The sequence below is a fragment of the Podarcis bocagei genome, assembly GCF_964188305.1.
Source record: "Podarcis bocagei genome assembly, chromosome: 11".
Taxonomy (NCBI): domain Eukaryota; kingdom Metazoa; phylum Chordata; class Lepidosauria; order Squamata; family Lacertidae; genus Podarcis; species Podarcis bocagei.
Genome location: NC_138136.1, coordinates 53,385,671 through 53,409,624, shown reverse-complemented (window position 1 = coordinate 53,409,624; position 23,954 = coordinate 53,385,671). Strand labels below are relative to the sequence as shown.

The 23,954-nt window shown below is 44.5% G+C and overlaps 1 protein-coding gene across 4 annotated transcripts in view; it reads left to right on the top strand.

Annotated features, from left to right (window-relative positions):
• Positions 1–23,954, top strand: part of DCC (DCC netrin 1 receptor) — a gene marked incomplete at its 5' end in the record, with an annotated part of 959,801 nt that overhangs the window by 687,073 nt on the left and 248,774 nt on the right. For all 4 annotated transcript variants that reach the window (XM_081212644.1, XM_081212643.1, XM_081212642.1 and 1 more), the window contains 2 exons: positions 10,238–10,394; positions 21,185–21,339. In XM_081212644.1, coding sequence (XP_081068770.1) covers positions 10,238–10,394; positions 21,185–21,339 — 312 coding nt within the window. The remainder of the gene's footprint in view (positions 1–10,237; positions 10,395–21,184; positions 21,340–23,954) is intronic.

The window sequence follows — 23,954 nt, the reverse complement described above, 5'->3', positions numbered from 1 at the left end:
TAGGGAGTTAGAAGGGTACCTTCTACCAAGTCATTGGTCCATCTAGCTCTATATTGGTCCATCTAGCTCTTCATACTGATGGGTTCTCCACGTTTTCAGATGGCATGCAAAGTCCTCTCTGGAAACGCCATAAATTGAACCTGGAACCTTCTGCATTCAAAGCAAATGTTTTACCACTGAGCTATGGAACTAGGGACAGTGTCAAGGATCAAAGATCATGCCTGTGCTTCCAATAGAGCTGCCATTCCCTGTACCTTCCTGAGTCTACTGCTCCTGTTGCTGGTGACATGTCAGCAGACAAGCAAACAGTGAAAAGACTTCAGTGAAGGAACATCACCTCTCTCTTTCTGTGAGGTAATGTGGATTGGGTCCTGAGAGAGGCAATTGAATGTGCTGTGGCAAAAGGTCCACTAAAACAATCCCTTTTGCCCTCCCCCCAATGTGGTCTACCCCACGAACTTTCTGTCAGGATCAGCCATGAACTGCACAAAACCTCAAAGGAAAACTAGGGCCCTCTCACTGATCTCCAGGTAACAGTCTCAGGAGTATCAGTGGAGACCAGTGACCCTCCTGACTGTGGGAGATTTTATGCAGCCAAACAGAACTTTGCATAATTGCTAGTAAGTAAGAAGTTAAGGGGGACATGGGTGGTGCTGTGGGTTAAACCACAGAGCCCAGGGCTTGCCGATCAGAAGGTCGGCGGCTCGAATCCCCACTGCAGGGTGAGCTCCCGTTGCTCGGTCCCTGCTCCTGCCAACCTAGCAGTTCAAAAGCACGTCAAAGTGCAAGTAGATAAATAGGTACCACTCCGGCGGGAAGGTAAACGGCGTTTCCGTGCACTACTCTGGTTCGCCAGAAGTGGCTTAGTCATGCTGGCCACATGACCCGGAAGATTTAAAGGTAAAAACATTAAAGGTAAAGGGACCCCTGACCATTAGGTCCAGTTGTGGCTGACTCTGGGGTTGCGGCGCTCATCTCGCTTTATTGGCCGAGGGAGCCAGCGTACAGCTTCTGGGTCATGTGGCCAGCATGACTAAGGCGCTTCTGGCGAACCAGAGCAGCGCATGGAAACACTGTTTACCTTCCCGCAGGAGCGGTACCTATTTATCTACTTGCACTTTGACGTGCTTTCGAACTGTTAGGTTAGCAGGAGCAGGGACCGAGCAACGGGAGCTCACCCCATCGCGGGGATTCGAACCGCCGACCTTCTGATCAGCAAGTCCTAGGCTCTGTGGTTTAACCCACAGCGCCAACTGTGTCCCTATGACGTTACATTAAGCAGTTACTATTTGTCACTTTGCAGTGCAGTTCCCCATCACTTTCCTTATTGCAAAAAGTCCAAACTTTTGGGAAAGCTGGTTTGTTGCACAAGACCTCCAAATCAACTTCTGGTGATGACCCGAGTACGCCAGTATGTAACTGAATCACACCTGAAGACAGCAACTGTATGGAAGCTCCTTAAATGATCCTTTTCAAGAGAAGAGAGAGAAAGTTTAACCTGAACATAAGTGTCCTCTGCAACATGCTGCAAAACAATCAGTGTGACGTGCATGCATGCACCAGAAGTGTCATGTGGCTGAGCCTGTGCTGGTTTGCCAAGTGAGTTTGTGGCTGATATTCAAACCGGGAACTTCCCTGCTTGCATGTCTAATCAGGACATTACACCGCACTAAATGGTTATTGATTTTGTGAAGGGAAGACTGATGAGTCGGTGGCAAAGAACGCACTTTGCATACACAAAATCCCAGGTTTAGTCCGTGGCATATTCAGTGGTAAAGATCTCTGGTTACAGGGAAAGCTGAGGGCAGGGAGACACCTAACCTAGGAGAGAGCTGTAAGCATCCTGAGTGGTCAGAGCTGGACTAGATGTGCTAGGATGATCTGATTTGACATAAGGCAGATGTGAAAAGGTCTTGGTGCACTGGAGCTGGCAGGGGGCTTTGTTTGGGCTTCTAAGTTTAGACTCGCTCCGTTTCCTCAGATGGTGTATGCCAAAACTAACAGAATGGATGCTGTGATGTTGGGGGGAGGAGATCTGTGGATTTGTTGCAGGCTTACGCTGCGTAAATTCATATATTCTCGGATATGCATGTTGTTAGTAGGCACTTTGATCACGCACAGTTTGTACAAAGCTAATTGGTTTGTAGCATTGGCAGTTCCCTCCGTTCCCTTTTAATTTGTCTGTGCTCATGAAAGCGAGAGACCATTAGCTTGGGGCTCAAGCCAGAGACAGGGTGGCCAGATGCTCTTTTGAGCTTCCTCAGCTCAGCTCAGCTCTGCCAGCAATTCTGTATCCTCACCTGCCACCCCTCCTGCTGTTGTGCACTTGTATCAGCAGCAATTTGCTAATGGAATCTAGCAAAAATGCTTATGATGAAAAAGAATACATCCCGTTTCCTCCCATCAGACATGAAAAAGTTTCCTTTTGCAAGCAGAACATATCAAATGCAATGGCTGAGATTCCCCAGCAGGTGTTGTGATCACTTAATGCTACATTCAAAGATGGGGAGATAAGGTTGTTATCTTGCATCAGGCTGAACTCTGGGCATTACCTGTGTGCACTTCTTTTGTGGCATGCATCAAATGTCCTTGTTGAAATGTCTAGGCTTGTTCAGGCTCTCTCCATAGGTATGCAAGAGCCTACCACAGGCTGAAATAGGAGCCAGGACCTGAGTTTTTGCTCCTTGATCCAGGAAATTGGTGGAGGTTTGAGCCGTACAGGATTGTCTTCCGTAACATTCCCATGTTAGCTGAGCACAGGTGCCAGAGATTTTTAAGTATAATTGTTTAACTGTACATTGAAATGGAAAATAACTCCGTATGTGTCTGCATGTATACTGCGTAGCATGGCATAGAAATTTCCATTGAAGCTAAACAAGAGTTGCAGAGAGCTTAACAGTTAATGATTCAGTAGGGCTGCATCCATTGTCTCTCGAGACAGACAGATGCCAACAGGACTGTGCCTCACTTGCAAGCTGTTTAACTTAAACCATATGAAAAGGATACAATTACAGATCTATGCATGTGCTAATCCGTAAGGCTCCATTTTCGGTGTGTTAGTTCTTTATTCTGAAGCCACTGAAGAGAAAGGATGTTGCTAATCTCTCTCCAGGAAAACAGCCGAAGGCTAAAGTTGGTTGTTTAGCTCTGGATTGAAGATATTCTAAGATATTTTGCCTGTGCTGGGATCAGCATATGATATTATGCATCTATCTGAATGTAACTTGTTTTAAGTTTGTTTTAGAGTTAAGTTTTGAAGTAAGGCTTTTCAATCATATTTTTGGACTGGACAATTTTTATTTCAGGAAGAGTCAGTTTTCATTCATCCCATTTGCTTCCAAATGCATGCTATTAATAACCTCAAGAGCAGGCTTCCTCAAACTCGGCCCTCCGGATGTTTTTGGCCTACAACTCCCATGATCCCTAGCTAGCAGGACCAGTGGTCAAGGATGATGAGAATTGTAGTCTCAAAACATCTGGAGGGTCGAGTTTGAGGAAGCCTGCTCAAGAGGTTCTAGTCAGGAGACTGGGTGGTGGTGTTGGCGGGAGAGGAACTGCAGTTTCTCTAATAGCTAATGCTATTCACATTCATCCAGACTAATATAGCTGTTCCAGTTTATTTTTCCATCCATACCAGCCTGCTCAAGAAGCTTCTTCCATTCTGAGACTTGTACTGTCTGAGCTTCCTGGGGGTAGTTCAAGATCTTAAGACTCCATGTTCTTCTCAAAGGCACTCCAGAACAAGTAAAGGCATAACTTAGAGCTTTGTGGGACCAAAAGCAAAGCATGGGACAGCTGGGTTGTCTTAACCCAACCAAGCTTCCTGGAGTTGTATTGTATTTCTGCTGCTTATAGGAAGCCTGTAAATGAGACTTGAGAGTAGCAACAATTTGCCTACACTTGTGACTCCCAGCAACTTGTATGGCTGGAGCAACCATACACTTAAAGCCCTATGGTACTACTTTAAATAGTCATGGTTTCCCACAAAGAATTATGGTAGCTGTAGTTTGTTAAGGGTGCTCTCTGAACTAGTTTCCAGAGTGGAAGTCTCTCCCCATCCCCAGGGAACTTTGGAATTGTAGCTCTGGTAGGGGAAGAACGGTTTCCTAACTCTCAGTACCCTTAACAAATTGTAACTCTCAGAATACTTTGGGGGAACCTACAACTGTTTAAAGCGGTATCATAGTGATGCAAATATATGGGGACTCTTTTCTCTCTGGGTCATCCATTCTCTTCCCCATGGACAACTTACTTACTTTACTTTCATGTTGTGGTGTGAGAAAGCAGCTCCCTTTTTTCTTATGGCTGCCCTGACATGGATGCTTACCACCTAGCCCCCCCACCCCAATAAATGCTCATGCAAGCAGGCCCTGATCCAATAGCTGAGGATGATGTTTAAGAGAAGTTCCTTAGCTTTCCACCAACTCCATTGCTTTTTCTTAGCAATCACACTGTGTCGATGAGATGTAGATAAATGTCCATAAGGGAAATTGCTGGCCTCATTTAAGTATCATCTTGATGGGTTGTGTGCTTGGGTCTCTGAGCAAAAGGCCAGATGTCCGTTATTACAATGCTCTATTGGCAGCACTAATGGCTTATTAGGAATATATAGGTCCCCTTAGCCTCTAATAACAGGCCTTATGAGAGCCAGCGATGCCCCTATTATGACCTGATGAAAAGCTCTTCTCTGCTGCCATTGTGTGTTTGTATACTTGCTGTTGGCTGTTCTGTTCTTGTACTGGCAGATTAGATCAGTCAAGAGATCTAATCTGAGTCAGAATGGCTCAACTTTGCCCTTCTGCACTTTCTGGGTTTGTAAACAAAACAAAACAAAACAAAACAAAACAAAACAGAAAGAATAAGTTATCCACCTCTGGCTGTCCTGGAATGGTCCTGGAATGGTCATAGAATCATATCATAGAATCATAGAATCATAGAGTTGGAATAGACCACAAGGGCCATCGAGTCCAACCCCCTGCCAAGCAGGAAACACCATCAGAGCACTCCTGACATATGGTTGTCAAGCCTCTTCTTAAAGACCTCCAAAGGAGACGACTCCACCACACTCCTTGGCAGCAAATTCCACTGTCGAACAGCTCTTACTGTCAGGAAGTTCTTCCTAATGTTTAGGTGGAATCTTCTTTCTTGTAGTTTGGATCCATTGCTCCATGTCCGCTTCTCTGGAGCAGCAGAAAACAACCTTTCTCCCTCCTCTATATGACATCCTTTAATATATTTGAACATGGCTATCATATCACCCCTTAACCTCCTCTTCTCCAGGCTAAACATGCCCAGCTCCCTTAGCCGTTCCTCATAAGGCATCGTTTCCAGACCTTTGACCATTTTGGTTGCCCTCCTCTGGACACGTTCCAGTTTGTCAGTGTCCTTCTTGAACTGTGGTGCCCAGAACTGGACACAGTACTCCAGGTGAGGTCTGACCAGAGCAGACTACAGTGGCACTATTACTTCCCTTGATCTAGATGCTATACTCCTATTGATGCAGCCCAGATGGTCAATGAACTTCAGAGCATAGGAATCATAGAATTGTAGAGAGTTGGAAGGGGCCACCATAGTCATCTCATCCAACCCACTGCAATACAGTGGTACCTTGGGTTAAGAACTTAATTCATTCTGGAGGTCTGTTCTTAACCTGAAACTGTTCTTAACATGAAGCACCACTTTAGCTAATGGGGCCTCCTGCTGCTGCTGCGCCGCCACTGCACAATTTCTGTTCTCATCCTGAAGCAAAGTTCTTAACCCGAGGTAATATTTCTAGGTTAGCGGAGTCTGTAACTTAAAGCGTATGTAACCCAAGGTACCACTGTACATGAATCACAGCTAAAGAATTGCTGACAGATGACCATCCAACCACCGCTTAAAATACTCCACTGAAAGAAAGCTCACCATCTTCCGAGGGAGTCCAATCTATTAAACAGCTTCTACTGAAAGTTCTTCTTAATGTTTGGTCAGAATGTCCCTTCTGGCAATCCCTCTGGAGCAGCAGAAAGCGATGTAGGGAGCCACTTTGAACTGAGTCTGCCCACTGGTCCATCTATTGCCTGTTGTGATTGTCAATGGCTATCCAGGGCTTCAAGGCTTCATGGTCTAACCCCAATGTGAGGCAGCTTCCTATGTTCCACCCATGTCCAACCTCATCCTTAGCTCCTTTGCCAAAGTACCATTTCCAGGACTCTTTCAGGGTTTGATTAAGACTGAAGCAAAAGGGTATCCTGAGACTTGCCTCTGAATCTGCAAATGACACCAGCCATGGAACTCATCTCAGTGGTTGATATTTGGCAACTTCCATGTCTCCCTCTCCCCTCCATGCCAGATGATTTGTAGATTGAACAAAAGAACATTTCACAAATTCCTCCTTCAGCACTTAAAAAATGAGGCAAATGCATCAAACCCCGTCATTTTGTCTCTTTTGTTAATTTTCAGATGCATTCCCCCCCCCCTCATTAATTGATGGAGAATGGTTGTGGGGGTGGGATTCAGGAGAAATATTTGGCACAAGACTAGGATCCTAAGTCTGAGTACAGAAATGGAGCGACTCTGGTTTTGATCCTTGTTGACTGACAAAGGTAGCTGTGTGGGCTTGGGCAAGTCTTGCAAGATCCCTGTGAGGATAAATGAGCTGTAAGCTGTAAAGTGCTTTGCACATTGGAAATGGCTGTAGAGATAATTAACAGTAATGGACCTGGCTGTTAGATTCATTTCCACCTTGTTCAGCCATTAATTCCTGGGCAAAAGTATTCTGGCACATGTTTAAATGACTGTGCAAGGACAAAGCGTTAAGGGAGTGCCCATTGTCTGCAGATTAGTACAATCTATTGTGAAAGGCAAATATCCCTGGATTAGAAAAAAAGGAAAAGGAATGAAATGATTGACCATGCTTGTAAAAACTTTCATTGATTTAGAAGGGACCTATTGAGAAATATTAAAAAAATGGCTGTTGCTGTGCTTGTCTCTTTTTGCATTGTACTCTCAGTGTAAATAACATGTTTACTATTCACTGCCATCCTGCTAGCAGCTTGCAAAGGTGAAAGAGGTATGGGCTTTCCCTTCACCAGCAGTAACAAAAAATGTTATGTTGTAAGCACATCACTGTTTGCAGAATTGCAAGAGGATAGGGGGTGGAGATGCATGAAATGGCTTCTGAACTCAGGTTCATTACTGATATCTGGAGCGCTTAGAACAGCCAATAGAATTTCAGCCTGATTCCAAAAGAGCCAGTTTAAATCCTTTTATTTAAGGCTGCAATCTTTCACAAGCTTACCTGGTAATAAGCTCGACTGAGCTCAGTGGACTTATTTCAATACATGCAGACAGCTGCATAGTAAAGCACGTTGTTGGCTGGTTGGTGAGTTAAGCAAGGCATCACATTGCTGCTGATGAAGTTTGGTTGAGTTGATTTAACTGTTGCTCAGGTATACATCAGAAAGGGCATCGGATTGGATTCACACCAACATCAGCATGAGATGTGGGGTCCCTGCTGGCAAAGTGCCCTTGCACAGTAGGAACACAGAAAGCTGCTTTATACTGAGTCAGACCATTGGTCCAGACTGGCAGCAGCAGCCCTACCTGAAAATGCCAATGATTGAACCTGGAAACTTCCGCATGCAGAAGAGATGCTCTGCCACTGAGCTACTGCAAGAGGGCCACCTTTGACACTGGTAGACCCTCCAACCTGGCTAGTTTATTGGTTATGATGAGAAGCAGTAACAGCAGCATTGCTGCAATCTGTAGAAGATGAGCTTGCATCCATCCACCATTTTCACATTCTCACACTGTCTAATGTAGTATCACTCCAGGGCACTGTAAAGGTAAAAGGAACCCTGACCATTAGGTCCAGTTGTGGCTGACTCTGGGGTTGCAGTGCTCATCTCGCTTTATTGGCCGAGGGAGCCGGCATACAGCTTCCGGGTAATGTGGCCAGCATGACTAAGCCGCTTCTGGCAAACCAGAGCAGCACATGGAAACGCCATTTACCTTCCCGCTGGAGCGGTACCTATTTATCTACTTGCACTTTGATGTGCTTTCAAACTGCTAGGTTGGCAGGAGCAGGGACCGAGCAACAGGAGCTCATTCCGTCGCAGGGATTTGAACCACCGACCTTCTGATCGGCAAGTCCTAGGCTCTGTGGTTTAACCCACAGTGCCACCCGCGTCCCTCTCCAGGGCACTGTAGGAACATTTAAAAGGTCAGCTTCTCAACTGCCTGCCCCTGTGGCACAGCCAACCCAAGTCTGGGAAGACCCAACATAGGTCAGGTATCAGTATTCCCTGCCAGAGCAATGATTGAAATTTTTGTAGCAGTAGATTTGATCGTCTATGGCAGGGATGGGGAACCTTAGAACTGGGGAACAAATGTGGCCCTTTCTGTGTGGCTCTTGGGACTATACCCCTCAGAAGCCTTGCTGAAGTGCTTTTATTAGGTTGGAATGTGTCCTTGAACAGTGATGGTACCTATTGGTTGCCTGGATAGATATGTCTGTGCATAGAAGACTTTTGATGTTCTATGGCTGCAGTGTAGCATTCTGTCACATCCATTGTTCCTCCCAGGTTTGCACCTCACTTTGCCCACCATTGGTGTGTGGCCTCCAAAAGCTTCTCCAGGAATGTAGCCATTGGGACACAAAAGCTTCCCCACCTCTGACCTTTGGCAAGTCTCATGTAGTTCTTTAACATCAGAGAGTAACCTCTGCCTGTGTGATTGTGTCAGCAGGGGATTCGTTGTTGAATCCTTCTGTTGAATCCTCATCCCCTCATTTTCTGAACTATCCATCCCCTGTGAAGTTGAGGGTTGCCCAGGTCTTTAGTGTCTGCACATTCGGTGCAGCTGTACAAAAATCCTCCGTCTGGTACCTTAAGACTGATTCTCAACATAAACTTTCTAATGTCTTAATCATTTGTTTGCAAGTTCTGATTTTAATTCTTGTCTTTTTGCATTGTGGTTGCATTCCGTATTGTGTTATGCTTATATTCTGTGGCTTGCTGGTACAAGTTCATGGTTGTACAAAATTGCAACAGCTACCTTCATTGGGCCTTTGACATATTCAGAAAATCTGATGGAAATTTTTTTTTTAATCATCTGGTTATTAATGGTGGCATCAGGGAGACCTCAGGATGACCTGAGAAGTTTCTAGGCTTGTATCCCTAATAATCCTAATTTTCTCAGGAATCCAGAATTTGGGCCTTATGCCCATAGTATTCCACGTGTATCATTGTGTGTTGCAGAAAACAGTCTTTTGGAAACAGATGTTTCTAGACACTTAAGGACTCAAGGCACAAGCCCATGGCACAAATTTGCATAATGTTTGCACATGCAGATTTAAATCCATAGTTGTCATTGGAAAATCAAAATGGTGGGTGGCTGAGATCCCATCAGCACTGTGCATTCCAGTGTACACAGCTGCCCTATAAGCAGAAATAAAGTAAGTTTTTGTTTTATTTAAAGAAAGTGGGGGAATTGGAAGGAGATCAATGGCCCACTGCAAAATACCCTGGCCTCAGACCCCTTGAGCTACCTCTTAACAATGCCCCTGATCTTAGATTCTGTTCAAAATCCAGCACAGAGGTTGTGTACACACTCCTGCTTACTTGGCAAGCTATGCATTCCCACCCATGGTTTGGCAAGCAGCGTACACATGTGAGCATGCTGCAGTCCATATCCATCCTGTTGTTTCTTATGAAATACTGTATTTTGATGCATCTCCCCCCAAACCAGTTATGATCCTAATTGAGAAAAAGAGCAATCTAGTTGTGTTTTAAGCCAGTAATGTATGCACAGCCAGTGTTACTGAACCCAGTTAATAATTTTGCTTAACTCTCTGTAGGAATGTGAGCTCTGTGAAAAAGGGGGTAGCTTAAACTGTAATCCTAGCCCCACTTACCTGATAGAAAGCCCCATTGAATTTAGTGGGACTCCCTCATTAGGATGACATCCTTAAGTTGGGGAAGCCAAGGTGTTTGGTGTTTCTGTTACAAAATTATGTCTTCTTGATGTTTTTTATTTATTTATAAAAGAAAGGAACTGAATTTTAAAGAATGGTTTTACTCTTAGTTCTCTTTTTCTTTTCTCTTTTTGTTCCTCCATTCATCTGAATCACACCTGATCCACTTGGTCCTTTTGTTTTCAAAAATGTTAGTTGTGCCTACTACAATTCTTCCCACCAGCCCTGAAACCCCTGCACCACCAACCTTTCTGACGGATTCCTCTCCTTCCCCTTCTTTAGCTATCCCAAGTTCCAGTATCCTCCCCTCTGCTCCCCGAGATGTGGTCCCTGTTTTGGTCTCCAGTCGATTTGTCCGTCTCAGCTGGCGCCCACCTGCGGAGGCAAAAGGGAACATTCAGACATATGCAGTCTACTTCTCCAGAGAAAGCGTCAACAGGTAGGTCTAAATGCTGGACACCAACACGGATAGCTTATGCCTGTGTATCCTGAAGAATTCTGCTCCTAGAAGGATCTAAATTCTGCATAAATTAAGATCATCATAGTGTTGCAAGATTTGTTTTGCTTTTCCTAGTCATGAACATATCAAATAGCTTTATACTGAATCAGATCGCCCAACCTGCTAGTCAAATATTCAAGTAGATAGCATACTGATGATGATGATGATGATGATGATGATGATGATGATGATGATAGTGATGTATTATTTAAACCCTGCCCATCTGACTGGGTTTCCCAAGCCACTTTGGGCGATTCCCAACAGAATATTAAAAACACGATAAAACATCAAACATTTAAAACTTCCCTAAACAGGGCTGCTTTCAGGTGTCTTCTAAAAGTATTGCCTTATTAAAAGGCTTAAGCCTCCTCAAAACAAAGCAAATACATGCTAGTATCAATATAGTATCAAGGGGATTAAGAGTGATAATTCATTGTAAAGTTCTTTTATTGAACCAGCGTAAGAGGAGATATTAGCCTGGTTTGAACATAGCCATGGGTCACTCAACGAACTACAAACAAACCACACCTTGTCCCACAGATGACCTTTCACTTATAGATTCCTGCAGAAAAACACCCAAACCCGTACCACCAAACTCCAGGAAATAATAGAATTGTAAAGTTGGATCCCAGAGGGCATCAGGGCCACGCCCTGCAATGCAGGAATCTCAACTAAAGCATTCATGACAGATGGCCACACAACCTGTGAAACCCGTGTATAATTCTCATATTTAGTAAGCCAGCCCGGCAGCTATATTCTTCCCCATACTCCCAACTGAATCACACCCTTTCTGCTAATGAAGACAATTGTTTTATGGGTCACAAAAGTTATTGATTACAACAGGGACGTCCAACTCACAAGATACTGTGATCTACTCACAGAATAAAAAACTGGAATTGATCTTCCCATTTTTTAGGAGTGCAGGTCAAAGTTGCTGAGCTTTTTTTTAGGGAGCCAAGTCTAAGTTGTTGACCTTTTTTAGGGGTGCAGGTCAAAGTTGTTGACCTTTTTGTTCAGCTTTTCTTAGGGGACACAGCAAATACTTCTGCTGCTTTTGGGGGGGCAAACAACAAATGTCTATAAACAATAAGAAGTCAACCCGCCAGCAGAAACTCCGTCTTCCATTCTTGAAATTGTGCATAGATAAAGGAAAGAGGGAGGGGGTGGGGCTGAATGCTCCTTTTCATCTGCAGACGAAAATGAGCCCGTGATTGACCGCGATCAACTTCTAACAACTGGGGGGTCAACCTGTCGATCGCGGTCGACCTGTTGGACATCCCTGGATTACAACATTAGAAGAACCAACTGATGCAACTGAATACAGAAAGAGCTCATCTATAGCTCTGCCTCACTTTCCATTTTGTCTCCTATTGAAATAACGGCATCCTTAAGGGGATTTTAAAAGCATGAATGCCTGGCATTCCCCCCCCCCCCCTCGAAGAAGGGATTTTTATTTCTGGCTGCTTTTTAGATGTGGTGCCACGTGATGCTCCTTCCTCCGCATTTAGGAGGGGAGAAAGAAAAGGGAGGAAAGGATTGACAGTCTTTAAGGCCTGTAGTTATGGGGTGGAGGCGGGGTTTGGCACTTGTGCTGCTGTGACTGGATAGTGGAAGGTGGTTGAGGTAGGAAATGTGTGATGGCTGAAGGTGGCAGTTCAGATGCCAGCATTTGGGTGACTGGCTGTGGGGAAATGGTCGTGGTGGGGTGTATGGGGCTGACACTGATGGGATTCTGGTGCTTGCTGGTGGGAGGAAATGGAAGCTTGCAGACTGGTGACGGAGGCCGGAAAGATAGTGGAGGGGTCAAATGACGAGTGGAGTTCATTTGGGTCATGTGTAGGATACAACTTTTGACCTCCAGTTAAATCAAGAGTAACTCCTCCACCATCTTGTTTCCTTTCTTCCAATTTATTTCCAAGCTGGAAACTCACTGACTGGAGTTAAGTCATAACTTTCTGTAAAATGGGGAAGGAAGGAAATAATAGTTGAATGATGCTGGGGGTGTGTGGCTGTAGGAAAAGTAGTTACACATGTTTGGTTGTATGTCACTGCACTTCAACAGTTGTGATGTAGCACTATGACAGTGGCACAGTAAGAAATAGTGGGTGATGGTGGGGGTAGAGGTATACCTTAATCTACAATTCCCCCCAAGTCATCTTGCACTTCTCCCATGGCAGCAAATTCTTTTTCATTCATTTCTGTATTCTCTCCTTTTCTTGCCTGAACTATTCAGCTTGCCTTTCCCCTGCACGTTCCTTGATGTTCCCTGTAACTTTTAGCTCCAGTATTTGTGCCTACTTTAGTACAGCAACCATATCCCTCTCCAGTGTTGAAATAAGTAGCTCCAGTTTTGAGTACTGGTGTTTTGTTATTTAATCGTACCTAAACCCCAGCGCTTTCCCCCCAAATTTTTTTATTGATTTTCCAAATTTATGACAAACATATAAAAGAAAACATCAAAAAGAAAAACAAACAAGCAAACATAAATCCTAACTGTAATAATTCCATTTTTGTTAACATTTTTGGGTGACTTCCTCGAATCTCCCTGGCTGAATTTCCATATATACCATTGTAGCAGTTTTCCAAAACTAATTTCACCTAAAATTTACTTAGTCAATTAACCTCTTTCTTTTCATTTTAACTTTAAACATATTGTTCTATAACATCACATATTTAAATCCTAGGCCAATCTGATACTTGCAAGGAATTCTATTTAAGTTATCTTAACATATTTAGCTAAATAGTCTTTAAATTTCTTCCATTCCTCCTGGTATTCCTCCTCCTTCTGGTCGCGGACTCCTAACCTCCAGCTTTTTAACTGTGTAACTTTGCAGGATAGCTTTCAGAGTAGGTATTAATGTTTTCATCATGCATCATCATATGCAGTTAGAGTGCTTGATTAGAGCTTGAGTTCAAACCCCTATTCAGCCATGAAACTCACTGCCTGCCCTTGAGCCAGTCACTTTGCCTCAGCCTAGCCTACTTCACAAAGTTGTTGTGATGATAGCTAATCATGGCTATGCAGTCATATTTCTCTATATCTCAGTTACTGATGGTGTTTCCTGCTTGGCAGGGGGTTGGACTCGATGGCCCTTGTGGTCTCTTCCAACTCTATGATTCTATGATTCTATGATTCTATGATTCTACTCTTGCTATTACATTTATCCCCTTATCATTGGAGTGGGGGCTCCAAAGCCTCTTTTCCTCAGCAAAACCTTTGGAAAGTACACAATGCCCAAAGTGGTTTTTATTTTGCTTTGCTTTTTTGTCATCAAAGTGTGAAATGCATGTATTTTCTCCCAACAACTACATGTTAATTAAAGTTGGCATTTCTGGAACTGATCCTGGAGGCAAGATGATGTTATTTGTGGGTCCTTGAAATTGCTGTACCATAGAAAGGAAGATGCAGTGCAGCCTAAATGGGAGGATTAGAAATGTTGTTGACATCTTTGGTAAACTGGAGCTGAGCAGTCAGAGATTACCTTCACTCTGAAGCATTGCAGGAGGAGGTAGAAAGTCTTGTTTTTAGCATGGTTGCATATGTTGACAACATGCAAGTAAAGCAGGTTGGATGTTGAGACTCTAAAATGCATAAGAGATGTGTGTCACTTGCCCTCCATCAGTTTGCCCCTTGGGATTTCAAGCATTCAAATCAAATACTTTAAAAGCTCCCCCCATTCTGTCTTTCTCTTTGAGTGTTTGATTGGGGGGCTCAGCCAAATCTGGAGCTCTCAGCTGCACCACAATGCAATCAGGTAACAATTAAAACTATACAGATGTACTGTGGTCTTTATTTTAGAAACATTACCCAGAAACATGAAAAAGAAAAAAAAATCCACCATCCATCCAACACAAAAATGAACACCCAATAGCCATTAAAAGCAGGCATTCATGTCAAACAAATGCCCAGGAAAATAAATGGCTATTTCTTAACTTTTGGGCATCAGGCAACACCCTCCCTGTTATCCTCCTTCTCTATGCTAACAAAATGCATTGCAAAGGACTTCCACTGTAAGGGGTCCCATGGGGATATAGGGATGCACACCAGTGGAACAGATTGCCTCAGAAGATGGTGGCCTCCTCATTGTTGGGTGGTATTAATCAGAGCCTGGATAAGCATGTAGAGATCCTCTAGCAACAGTTGTTCTGCACCGGCATCAGGTTGGAATAGATGGGAGTCGGGACCCTTCAGACTATGCAATTCCAACTTGTTGATGTCATCTTAACAGTAAGTCTCAATTGGCCACAGGGAAGACAACTCTTCCCTGCCTGTCAAGCAGTGCTGGTTAGGAACACGCAGTGTCCCTAGTGTGTGGCTTGCAGCTGTAGCAGCATGCCAGATGTCAAAAGGAGCAGGGGCGAGGATGCCACCCTTTGTTCCCTCTCAACGCTACAAACAAAGGAACCAGATGGGAAGCAGAGAGTTTAGCACTGGGGAAGCAATGAGAAGGCAATGATTTGGAGGATCAACAAGTTTGGAAGTTTAGGGAACATCTGACTCCCCCATAAGAGGTGAAACTAGTTCTGGTTTGGCTTGCAACAGAGCTTCTAGTACAGCAAGATTTTTAGTTTGGAGGGAAATTGTCATAAAAAGGGGACGCCAAGATCCCTGTGTCAAGCATAACATCTAGTTCTGCCTCTAGCAACAAGTTGTGTCAAATTGCTCATGCATACCCTTGCTTTGCACACATGTGCACATACACGCGCACACACATAGGTAGTGACTGTCATGAAACAGAAGATAGAGGCCCACTGAAAAATAGTGTTTTCCCCTTACCAAGTCTGCTACTGTAAAGAATATCATCTATTTTTGCCAGTGGGATGGCACTGGGCTTAAAATGCCACTTTTAATTTAAAAAAGAAAGAAAAAGAAAACCCATTTTAAAACTTCCATTGTGGCGAGAACTGCCTCCGGTCCTGTGAACTTTTAGGCTTCCAGTGTGTGAACAAAATAAATGTAGTTTCCTTTAAGTGCTCGGGTAGAACACTGAGTCATTTATTGTTTATACATTATTTTTACAAAAGAGCTATTTTTCTCTTTACAATAACAGCAGATCTGACGTTAACCTGAGGCATGCACAGAAATTGTCAGACAAATTACTGTAACTCCGCAGTCCTGAACGATGCCTGGTGTTGGAGAATAACAGTAATTTTGCTTGACAATTGACAGTTCTCGTAATGCCAGAACTGCATATAGAACCGTTCTGCAGCACATCTTCAGTTAATGCATGTCCTTATATTGTAACCATCCTGTGACATCACACTCAAAGGTTTGACCAGCCTTTGCCAGTCTGTTTTGGACTACAACTCCCAAGAGACCCATCAGTGCAGCTGTTTTGTAGTCCACAACATCTGTAGGGCACCTGGTTGGGGAAAGCTGAGTTAGACCAGAATGGTGTTCTGGGGCATCCTGAGATTCCGCAAAGGTTTCCCAGATGCTCCTCAATGAGAAGCTTAGCAGATGTAAATGGTGGGTGAGCTTTCCTTTAAAGTCTGCTTTTTTATTGCTGTGCTAGGTGGAAGGAAGACTGTAGCTTGGTGATAGAGCACATGATTCACACAAAAAAGGTCCCACAAATCAGAATAGACAATTCTGGACTTGCTGAAAATCTGTTCTGGGCTTGGAGACTGACTGGCCCAAAATTACCCAGTGAGTTTCTTGACTGAGTGGGGTTTTGAACCCTGATTTCCCAGGTCATCGCCCTCTACTCTAACCACTATGCTGGCTCTTTTGCAATTGTCTCCAAGATTGCAAAACAGCCTTTTGGTGGATACAAGTTACTGTGCCCAAAGAGCAAATCAGCCACATGAATCCAACTGGTGTTGGATTCACTGTAGCCATTACAAACATATCAACTCTTTGTTCCATCACCCTATTATCTGCACTGGTGAATAGGTAATACATTTCCTGTAAATTGACCAATGACTGTGACCTTTAGGACAATGGGGAAAGATGTTTACTACAAGCCTGTTCTGCAAGATAGCAATTGAATGCATAGTGAAACAAACCCTCAGCTTCCTGTTTGCTATATGTACAGTAGCATGAATCACAGGGGCTATTTAGGAATGCTTGAGGAATTTTTATCTTTTGGAATTCTGATATGAACGGACCCTGATCTGCACCTGCTTGCTGGTGGGTGAGAACCCAGAGCCAACAGTCAGATTTCACACTCCTCCAAATGTTGTGATGGGTTTTTCCATTCAAAACGTCTCAAGGTGCTTTTAAAAGTAGGCTCTAAGACTGTAAGAGAAACTACATTCAAAAATGTGTATATAGATAATATTCGAATGTAATTTTTGTCCATTGCAGATCAATGCAGAATTGGGACAGACCTGAAGTAGACTAAACCCTAGGACTGTCCATTTGTGTTGCTTAACATGGTAACATATCACCCCAAAGAGCAGGTCCCTGCTATAAAGAGTTTCTAGTAAAAATTTGACTGAGGTAGTAAGGAGACCACAAAATCAAGGGGAGAGCAAAGGTCTTAAAAATATAGAAAAGAAAGGAATTGGAAAAGCAATGGCAAATGCTTACTGACTTGATTACAGAGTTGCCACACATAGCCAACCCCTCCTTCCTTTACACCTCACGCAAACCTCACCTATTCCTTCGCAGCTGAGACAATGGCCTTCCCCTCCCAGCCTGCCCAAATCCCCTTCCCTCCCAGTTCATTTCAAGCCCCTCCCCTTCTCCTCACAGCTCGCCCAAGCCCCTCCCCCACAGCTCATGCCAAACCCCTCCCCTTCTCACAACTCACCCAAGCTCCTCCCCTAACAGTTCACCCAAGCCCCTCCCCTCACAGCTCATGCCAAACCCCTCCCTTCTCCTCATAGCTCACCCATGTTCCTCCCCTCACAGCTCACCCAAGCCCCTCCCCTTCTCCTCACAGCTCACCCAAGCCCCTCCCTCACAGCTCATGCCAAACCCCTCCCCTTCTCACAACTCACCCAAGCCCCTCCCCTTCTCCTCACAACTCACCCAAGCTCCTCCCCACACAGCTCATCTCAACCCCAACCATCTGCTGTTGCATTTAATGGGGTGTCAGAAGAGGCACTTCAGGGAGCAGTTTGCCAAAGATGAAATCCCTCTCCAACCTTTCATGCACGTAATTTGAAGTAGGTATGCATGTATATGAGTGAATCATGGAAATAACCATTTTTAGTACCAATTGTCTCTCCACCCCACCCCCTTTTTAGGGAGAGGTTACATAGGTCACATGTTCACATTTCCTGCCCTTGTGGAAGCCAGTGTGCCTTAGGTTGTGTGTGCATCAGGGTTCATCTCCCTATGTCAGATGTTGGGAATCTTTCACCCTCCAGATGATGTTGAGTTACAACTCCCATCATGCCTGGCCACTGACCATACTTGCTGGGTCTGATGGGAGCTGCAACATTTGGAGAGCCAAAGTGCTCAGGGAAATCCCATAATGGCTATTATTCCTGCTTAGATGACCCTTGGGGTCTTTTCCAGCCCTACACTTCTTTGATTTTATAGTAATTTACATACTTTTATTGTTATTAATTTTTGTCAAGGTAGTCTGAAGCAACAGGTGAGAGAGGACCTTGGCAAATCTTTGGTCCGTTTTCATAGTATTAAGTACTGTGCAGTCAGAGACATTACCATGATTCTTCCACCTTGAAGCAACTAATTAGGTGTTTAATAGATTGTAGAAGTATTGGCGGCCCACCTACCAAGTGTGCAAAAATGCTGCAATTACATTTTTGACACCCCAGTGCACTTATAAGTCACTCTACGTTCATTTCAGCAAATTACCCTGGGAGGGTTCCATGTTTTGTAAGTAAATGAGTCATATTTGAAACTACCTTTTATTTTACATTTCAGCATTTCAGAGCAATTCTCTCTGTGTGTGTTTTAATGAATTGCTTCTCAAGAGCTCCTAGATGCTGTCTTGTTTTCAAATATAGCTTCGTTACTAATTTTTATACTAAAACCCCTGTTCGTGTGTGTGATTGTGTGTCGCCAGAATTTTGAAAGGTTCTCAAAGGCTAACTACTGCATTTTCCTCTTCTGCGGCACAGTAACTCCCATTAAGTCTACACCATAGTATGCTCTACCCGTAGAAGAATGCCAGAAGAAAGATGGGGCAGCAATGTAGAGCATGACACTCTTAATCTCAAGGTCGGGGGGGGGGGGGGTTGAACCCCAAGTTGGGCAAAAGAATCCTGAATTGCAGCAGGTTGGACTAGATAACACCTGCAGTCACTTCTGATTCTATGACCAGTTGGATCTGTGCGCAGCTTTCCTAGGTGGTCAACGTTTGAACTGCAGGTGGCAGTTTCTCAGTGAAATAACTTCAAGTTCTGGACTGACTCTGCCTACTCAGGTTGACCATTAGATCCTCCAGAACAGGAAGGAATAGAAGAGGAACTTCCTGTTCCAGTTGAACTTTGGCTGAGCAACAGGATGTTTCAGAGGTCTGGTGTGTTATTGCATCTTTTGGTTGTGACTTTCCCCTGATCCTGCCGCCTGAAGGTTCTAGTCCAGGCATAGGCAAACTCTGGCCCTCCAGATGTTTGGGACTACAACTCCCATCATCCCTAGCTAATAGGACCAGTGGTCAGGGATCATGGGAATTGTAGTCCCAAACATCTGGAGGGCCAGAGTTTGCCTATGCCTGTTCTAGTCTCATAGGACCAGCTGCTGCAGATGTTCTCAGAGGAATGGCCATAGTTCAGTGGCAGAGTGTCTGCTTTCCATGCATAAGGTCCAAGGTTCAATCCCTGCCGCCTCCAAACAGAGCTAGGAATGTCTTCATCTCTGAAACCCAACGAAAGCTGCTGCCAGCCAGTGTGGGCAGTACTGAGGCAGATGGACCATTGGTCTGACTTAGTTTAAGGCAGTTTCCTGTGCTCCATTTGGAGCCAGCGGTGGCTAAATAGGCCCCATTCACTGGCTCTGTGCTACAGCAAAATCACTTAGACTGTCTAAAGCAGCATTATTTAATAACCACAATCCTCCACAGAGAACACATTTTTTAGTAGGCACATAGGATAATGGTCAAAGAAATGAAGCCAGTTTTGTTTTGATTTGGTGCTTTATTAACATCAGATTTGGAGTTTTCCTGTTTCAGGTCCATGGGAACTGTGTTGAGCAAAGAGGGCAGTGGATTAGGAGAATTAGTATTGAAAACTGAGCCCCTTTGCTTTTGAAGATGCCCATCTGGATCTGTTATTTAATACTCTGTGATGGCTAGAGCTCTGAGACCATTACCCGTTCTCTCCTCAGGCAAATTTGAAACATTTGATCTTTTTGCTATGCTACATTTCTTATTTAATGTTGTTTATGCCACAAAAGCCCTCAAACAGCACACTAAAGAAAGGTTGTGAAAGATGGGGGTGAACAAAGAAAATTACCAATTTCTCCCCACCCAAAATGAAAGATGAGCTAGTCCCAGGCCAGTAATCAGTGGTCTATTACATGAAAGAATATTAAATCCTTATTTCTTTGGGGCTCTTTGTTTTTAACAAACAACATCCACTGAAGGAACATGTGGGGAAAGGGTTAACTCCTTCATCACTGAAAATCACTCCTGAGAGCAGCTGCGAGTCAGAGTAGACAATATCAGCCGACTTAGTAGTGAGGGAATCTATGTTGGTGGGCAAATTTGTAAGAAATTTCAGGGGAATGGGTGGGTTGACTCAACTTGCTGATGAAAAAATAGAGGTTAGCTATTTATTATAATTTAAAAGAAGCCTCTCCAGGCACATTCAGGATCTAGTCCAGGAAGAGGAATGCAGGTGGATCAAAGTCAGAAGGCTATTGAGATGGATGGGCTTGCCAGCCACTGTTTGCAGCTGGAAAGGCTTTTTTTAAATCAAGGATAGGCAACCTCAGGACAATGGGATGAATTTGACCCTCTGAGCCTCTCTGCCTGGCTCTGAACCTCTCCTCTGGCCATGCTTGTTCTCCCCAGTATGACTTACCGTATTTTTTGTTCCATAAGACACACTTTTTTCCTCTTAAAATCTAAGGGGAAATGTCTGTGTGTCTTATGGAGCGAATGTGTGGTCCCTGGGGCTGGGGGGGGAACCCGGGCTTCCCTCGCCAGACCCAACAAGCTCTGGGAGCAGCAGGAAGGCTGCGTGCAGCCTTTCCGCTGCTCCTGACCTGCTCTTTGGGGCTGGCGGTGGCTTTTCCCAAAGAGCAGGTCTGTGGGGATGGCGGTGAGGGAAAGCCGCACTTCCCCCACCGCCAGCCCCAGGGAGCAGCGGGAAGGCTGTGAGCAGCCTTTCTGCTGCTCCCCGACCTGCTCTTTGGGTCGAGCAGATCTGGGGTAGCCTGCGAAGCCTCCGCAGGACACCTGGGGAGACTTTGCGCGGCTATCCCTGGCTTTTGCGGGAGGTGGGGGGAGGGACAGAGCGAGGCTCTCTCACTTCCCCACCTCCCGCAAAAGCCCCCAAGGGCTGCATTTTTTTTCTTGAATTCCCCCCCCCAAAAAAAGTAGGTGTGCCTTATGGTCAGGTGCGCCTTATGGAGCGAAAAATACGATACATTGCAGAATGGGTAAGTAAAATAAAATAACAGCAACCTGCCATCCACAGTTTCTTCGAAACAACATTATATTCATTAAGCTGTTTGCTGCTTATTCAGCAGCATTGCCTCATCGTTTTCACATTATCGAGCACTTCTGTGAATCCAACTAGAAATATGTGACTGGAAGTATTTCATCCTGACATCCCCCCCCCCTTGTGCTGCTGTTTCTGGTTAGGGAGCGGGCTCTGAACACATCACAGCCTGGGATGCTTCAGCTTACCGTGGGGAATCTGAAACCAGAAGAGACCTACACCTTCCGAGTGGTCGCGTACAATGAATGGGGGCCAGGAGAAAGCTCACAGCCCATCAAGGTGGCCACACAACCCGAATGTAAGTATCCTTATTTGTTGGCAGCCATTTGTGTTTTCACATCTCCACAGCCGACTTTTATATGCACACTCCAAATGTTTATGAAATGATTTCTCATCATGGAATGGGATGGGCAGTGTGAGAATTCTCCCATTGATTTCTGTGGCTGCACCTCCTCCAATTCTGGACCAGGTTTGTGTTAAGGAATGCACACATCAATTTCATTTGCATGTGTTCATAATGTTTGTTGCGTTTTATTTAGAGCAGAACAGGGATTTGTCTTGGGGCTTTAAATGAAGGGCTAAGATTTAAGTTGGGGACCAATCAACTTGCCAGAAACTTTCCTTTAAAAATCACGGGGGTAAAATTCATGGGATGTTGGTGAGGAGGTGATGTGGGAAAGTTGTGAGGTGTAGTAAGATCATCGATCGCTCTTTCCTTATCACAAGGAGCTAAACAGATGCTGCAGTTAAATTTTAAAGGCATGGGTTGCATAATGTGTGCCATCAGTGTAGATTATGCTTCTCAGCAGCCTTTGCCAATTCCACCTAAACATTAGGAAGAACTTCCTGACAGTAAGAGCTGTTCGACAGTGGAATTTGCTGCCAAGGAGTGTGGTGGAGTCTCCTACTTTGGAGGTCTTTAAGCAGAGGCTTGACAACCATATGTCAGGAGTGCTCTGATGGTGTTTCCTGCTTGGCAGGGGGTTGGACTCAATGGCCCTTGTGGTCTCTTCCAACTCTATGATTCTATTATTCTATGATTCTATGATTCTAACCTGGTGCCCTTCAAGTGTTTTGGTCCACAACTTCCACCAGCTCCAGCCAACACATGAAAGCTATTGTCCAAAACATCTGGAGGGCACCAGATTGGCAAGGGTTGTTTTTCCAAGTCCCAGCTCCCATTCTCCTTTCTGTAGCTGATCATTGCTGACTTGAAAACTTTTTCCTAATGGGTTACTTGAATTGGGAGGTCCACGTGCATGCATGATTTTGTGAATAAAAAGAAGTGTCTCTTCTTTCCTCCTTTCACAACAGAGAGGTGTATAAAGCAATGCAGGGGTAGATTGGGTATCTGTATGGAAATGGATAGGAAAACTGTTTGGGGGTATGGGAGCTCTTCTGCGCACTTCAGAGCAACCATGCCCAGAGGAGACATGTGAATTGGGTCAGTCCAATGAAGAACGCAGAACTAACGAAATCCTTGAGCACCTTTACTGGTCTCACATTGTGCCTGTCAAAGCCACAGTGTAGGGATGAAGAGAAAGGAGGTTTTGCATTATTGCCCTTCCAAAGGCTCCAAGGCAGAGAGAGGAAGGACCATCTGATTGCATTGGCCTGGCCCACAATATATATATATATATATATAATATATATATATATATATATATATATATATATATATATATATATATATATGCTTTCGTAGATTTTCACGGGTACAGGAATGCAGGTTTTGGTGTCTTCGGGTGTCTTCCCGTGTAAGAGTTGGGGTGTCTAGGCGACGTTTCGACGAGGTCTCACTCGTCATCTTCAGGCTGGTGCTTTCGGCTTCTTGTTACTGGAACAGAGCAGGATCTCAGTGTTTGAGTTCCTATAAATACTGTTGAGGGGGTGTGGTGTATAGCCTCCAACGTTCTGGGCAGAGAGGAAGTTCCCAGGTTAGTGTGCCTTTTCTTCTTTTGTTCATTAATTACTTGAGGGATATCTTGAGTGATTTCTTGAGTGATATTCTGAGTACCACTTAGGAGGGTCATTAGGTGTGGATTAGTTGCTAAAGCTTTCGTGTCTTGACCTCTTGAGCTTGTGAAGAGTTTTTCTGAGAAGATGGCTGTACTGCAAATAGTTGTGCTCTGGCTTGGCTTCGTGTATAGGGGCGAGCTGTGGTTTTGTGCCCTGTGCCAGCCAGATCTGTGTAGGGATTGTAGGGGGGTGCAGCATCCGGAGGTGCCACTATGGTTTGGCTACTGGATGGTGTCTGTAATTTATCTGTGGAGAGGGTCTGGGTTTGGGTCTGGTGTGGTTGATTGGAGATGGCGTTCTGTGTGCCTCTGGTTCTGGTGTCGGTTTTTGTGGGGAGGGCTAATTTCCAGATGTCTGGCAGGCGGGACGTGTCGTCACGCTTGTTCATGTTGTGAGGGTGTTTCTCTATCTCGATGGCTTCCATGATTATTCTCTTGTGGTGATGTTCCATGTTAAAGAGCAATTTGGAATCTGCAAAATTAATTTCGTGTCCTGTTTCTTTCATGTGTTGGTAAAGAGAGGAAGTTTTTTCTTCTTTTTTGACGGCATTCTTGTGTTCTGCGATACGTGCATTTATTCGTCTGTTTGTTTATCCAATGTACGTGGCTGGGCAGACTTTGCAGGGTATTTCATAGACCCCTTGGTTTTCTAGCTGGATTTTATCTTTGGGGTTTCTGAGGATATTGGCTATTTTTTGGTTGGTGCAAAAGGCTGTTTTGATATTCTGTTTATGGAGGATTTTGCTAATTTTATCTGTAGTGCCCTTGATATAAGGAAGGAGGGCCATGCCATTGTTTTCTTCTGTGTCTTGGTTTTTGGGGGGTGTTTCTTTTTGGATTAGCTTCGTAACCCTGTTTTGCTGGTATCCGTTGGCGATTAACACATTTGAGAGAT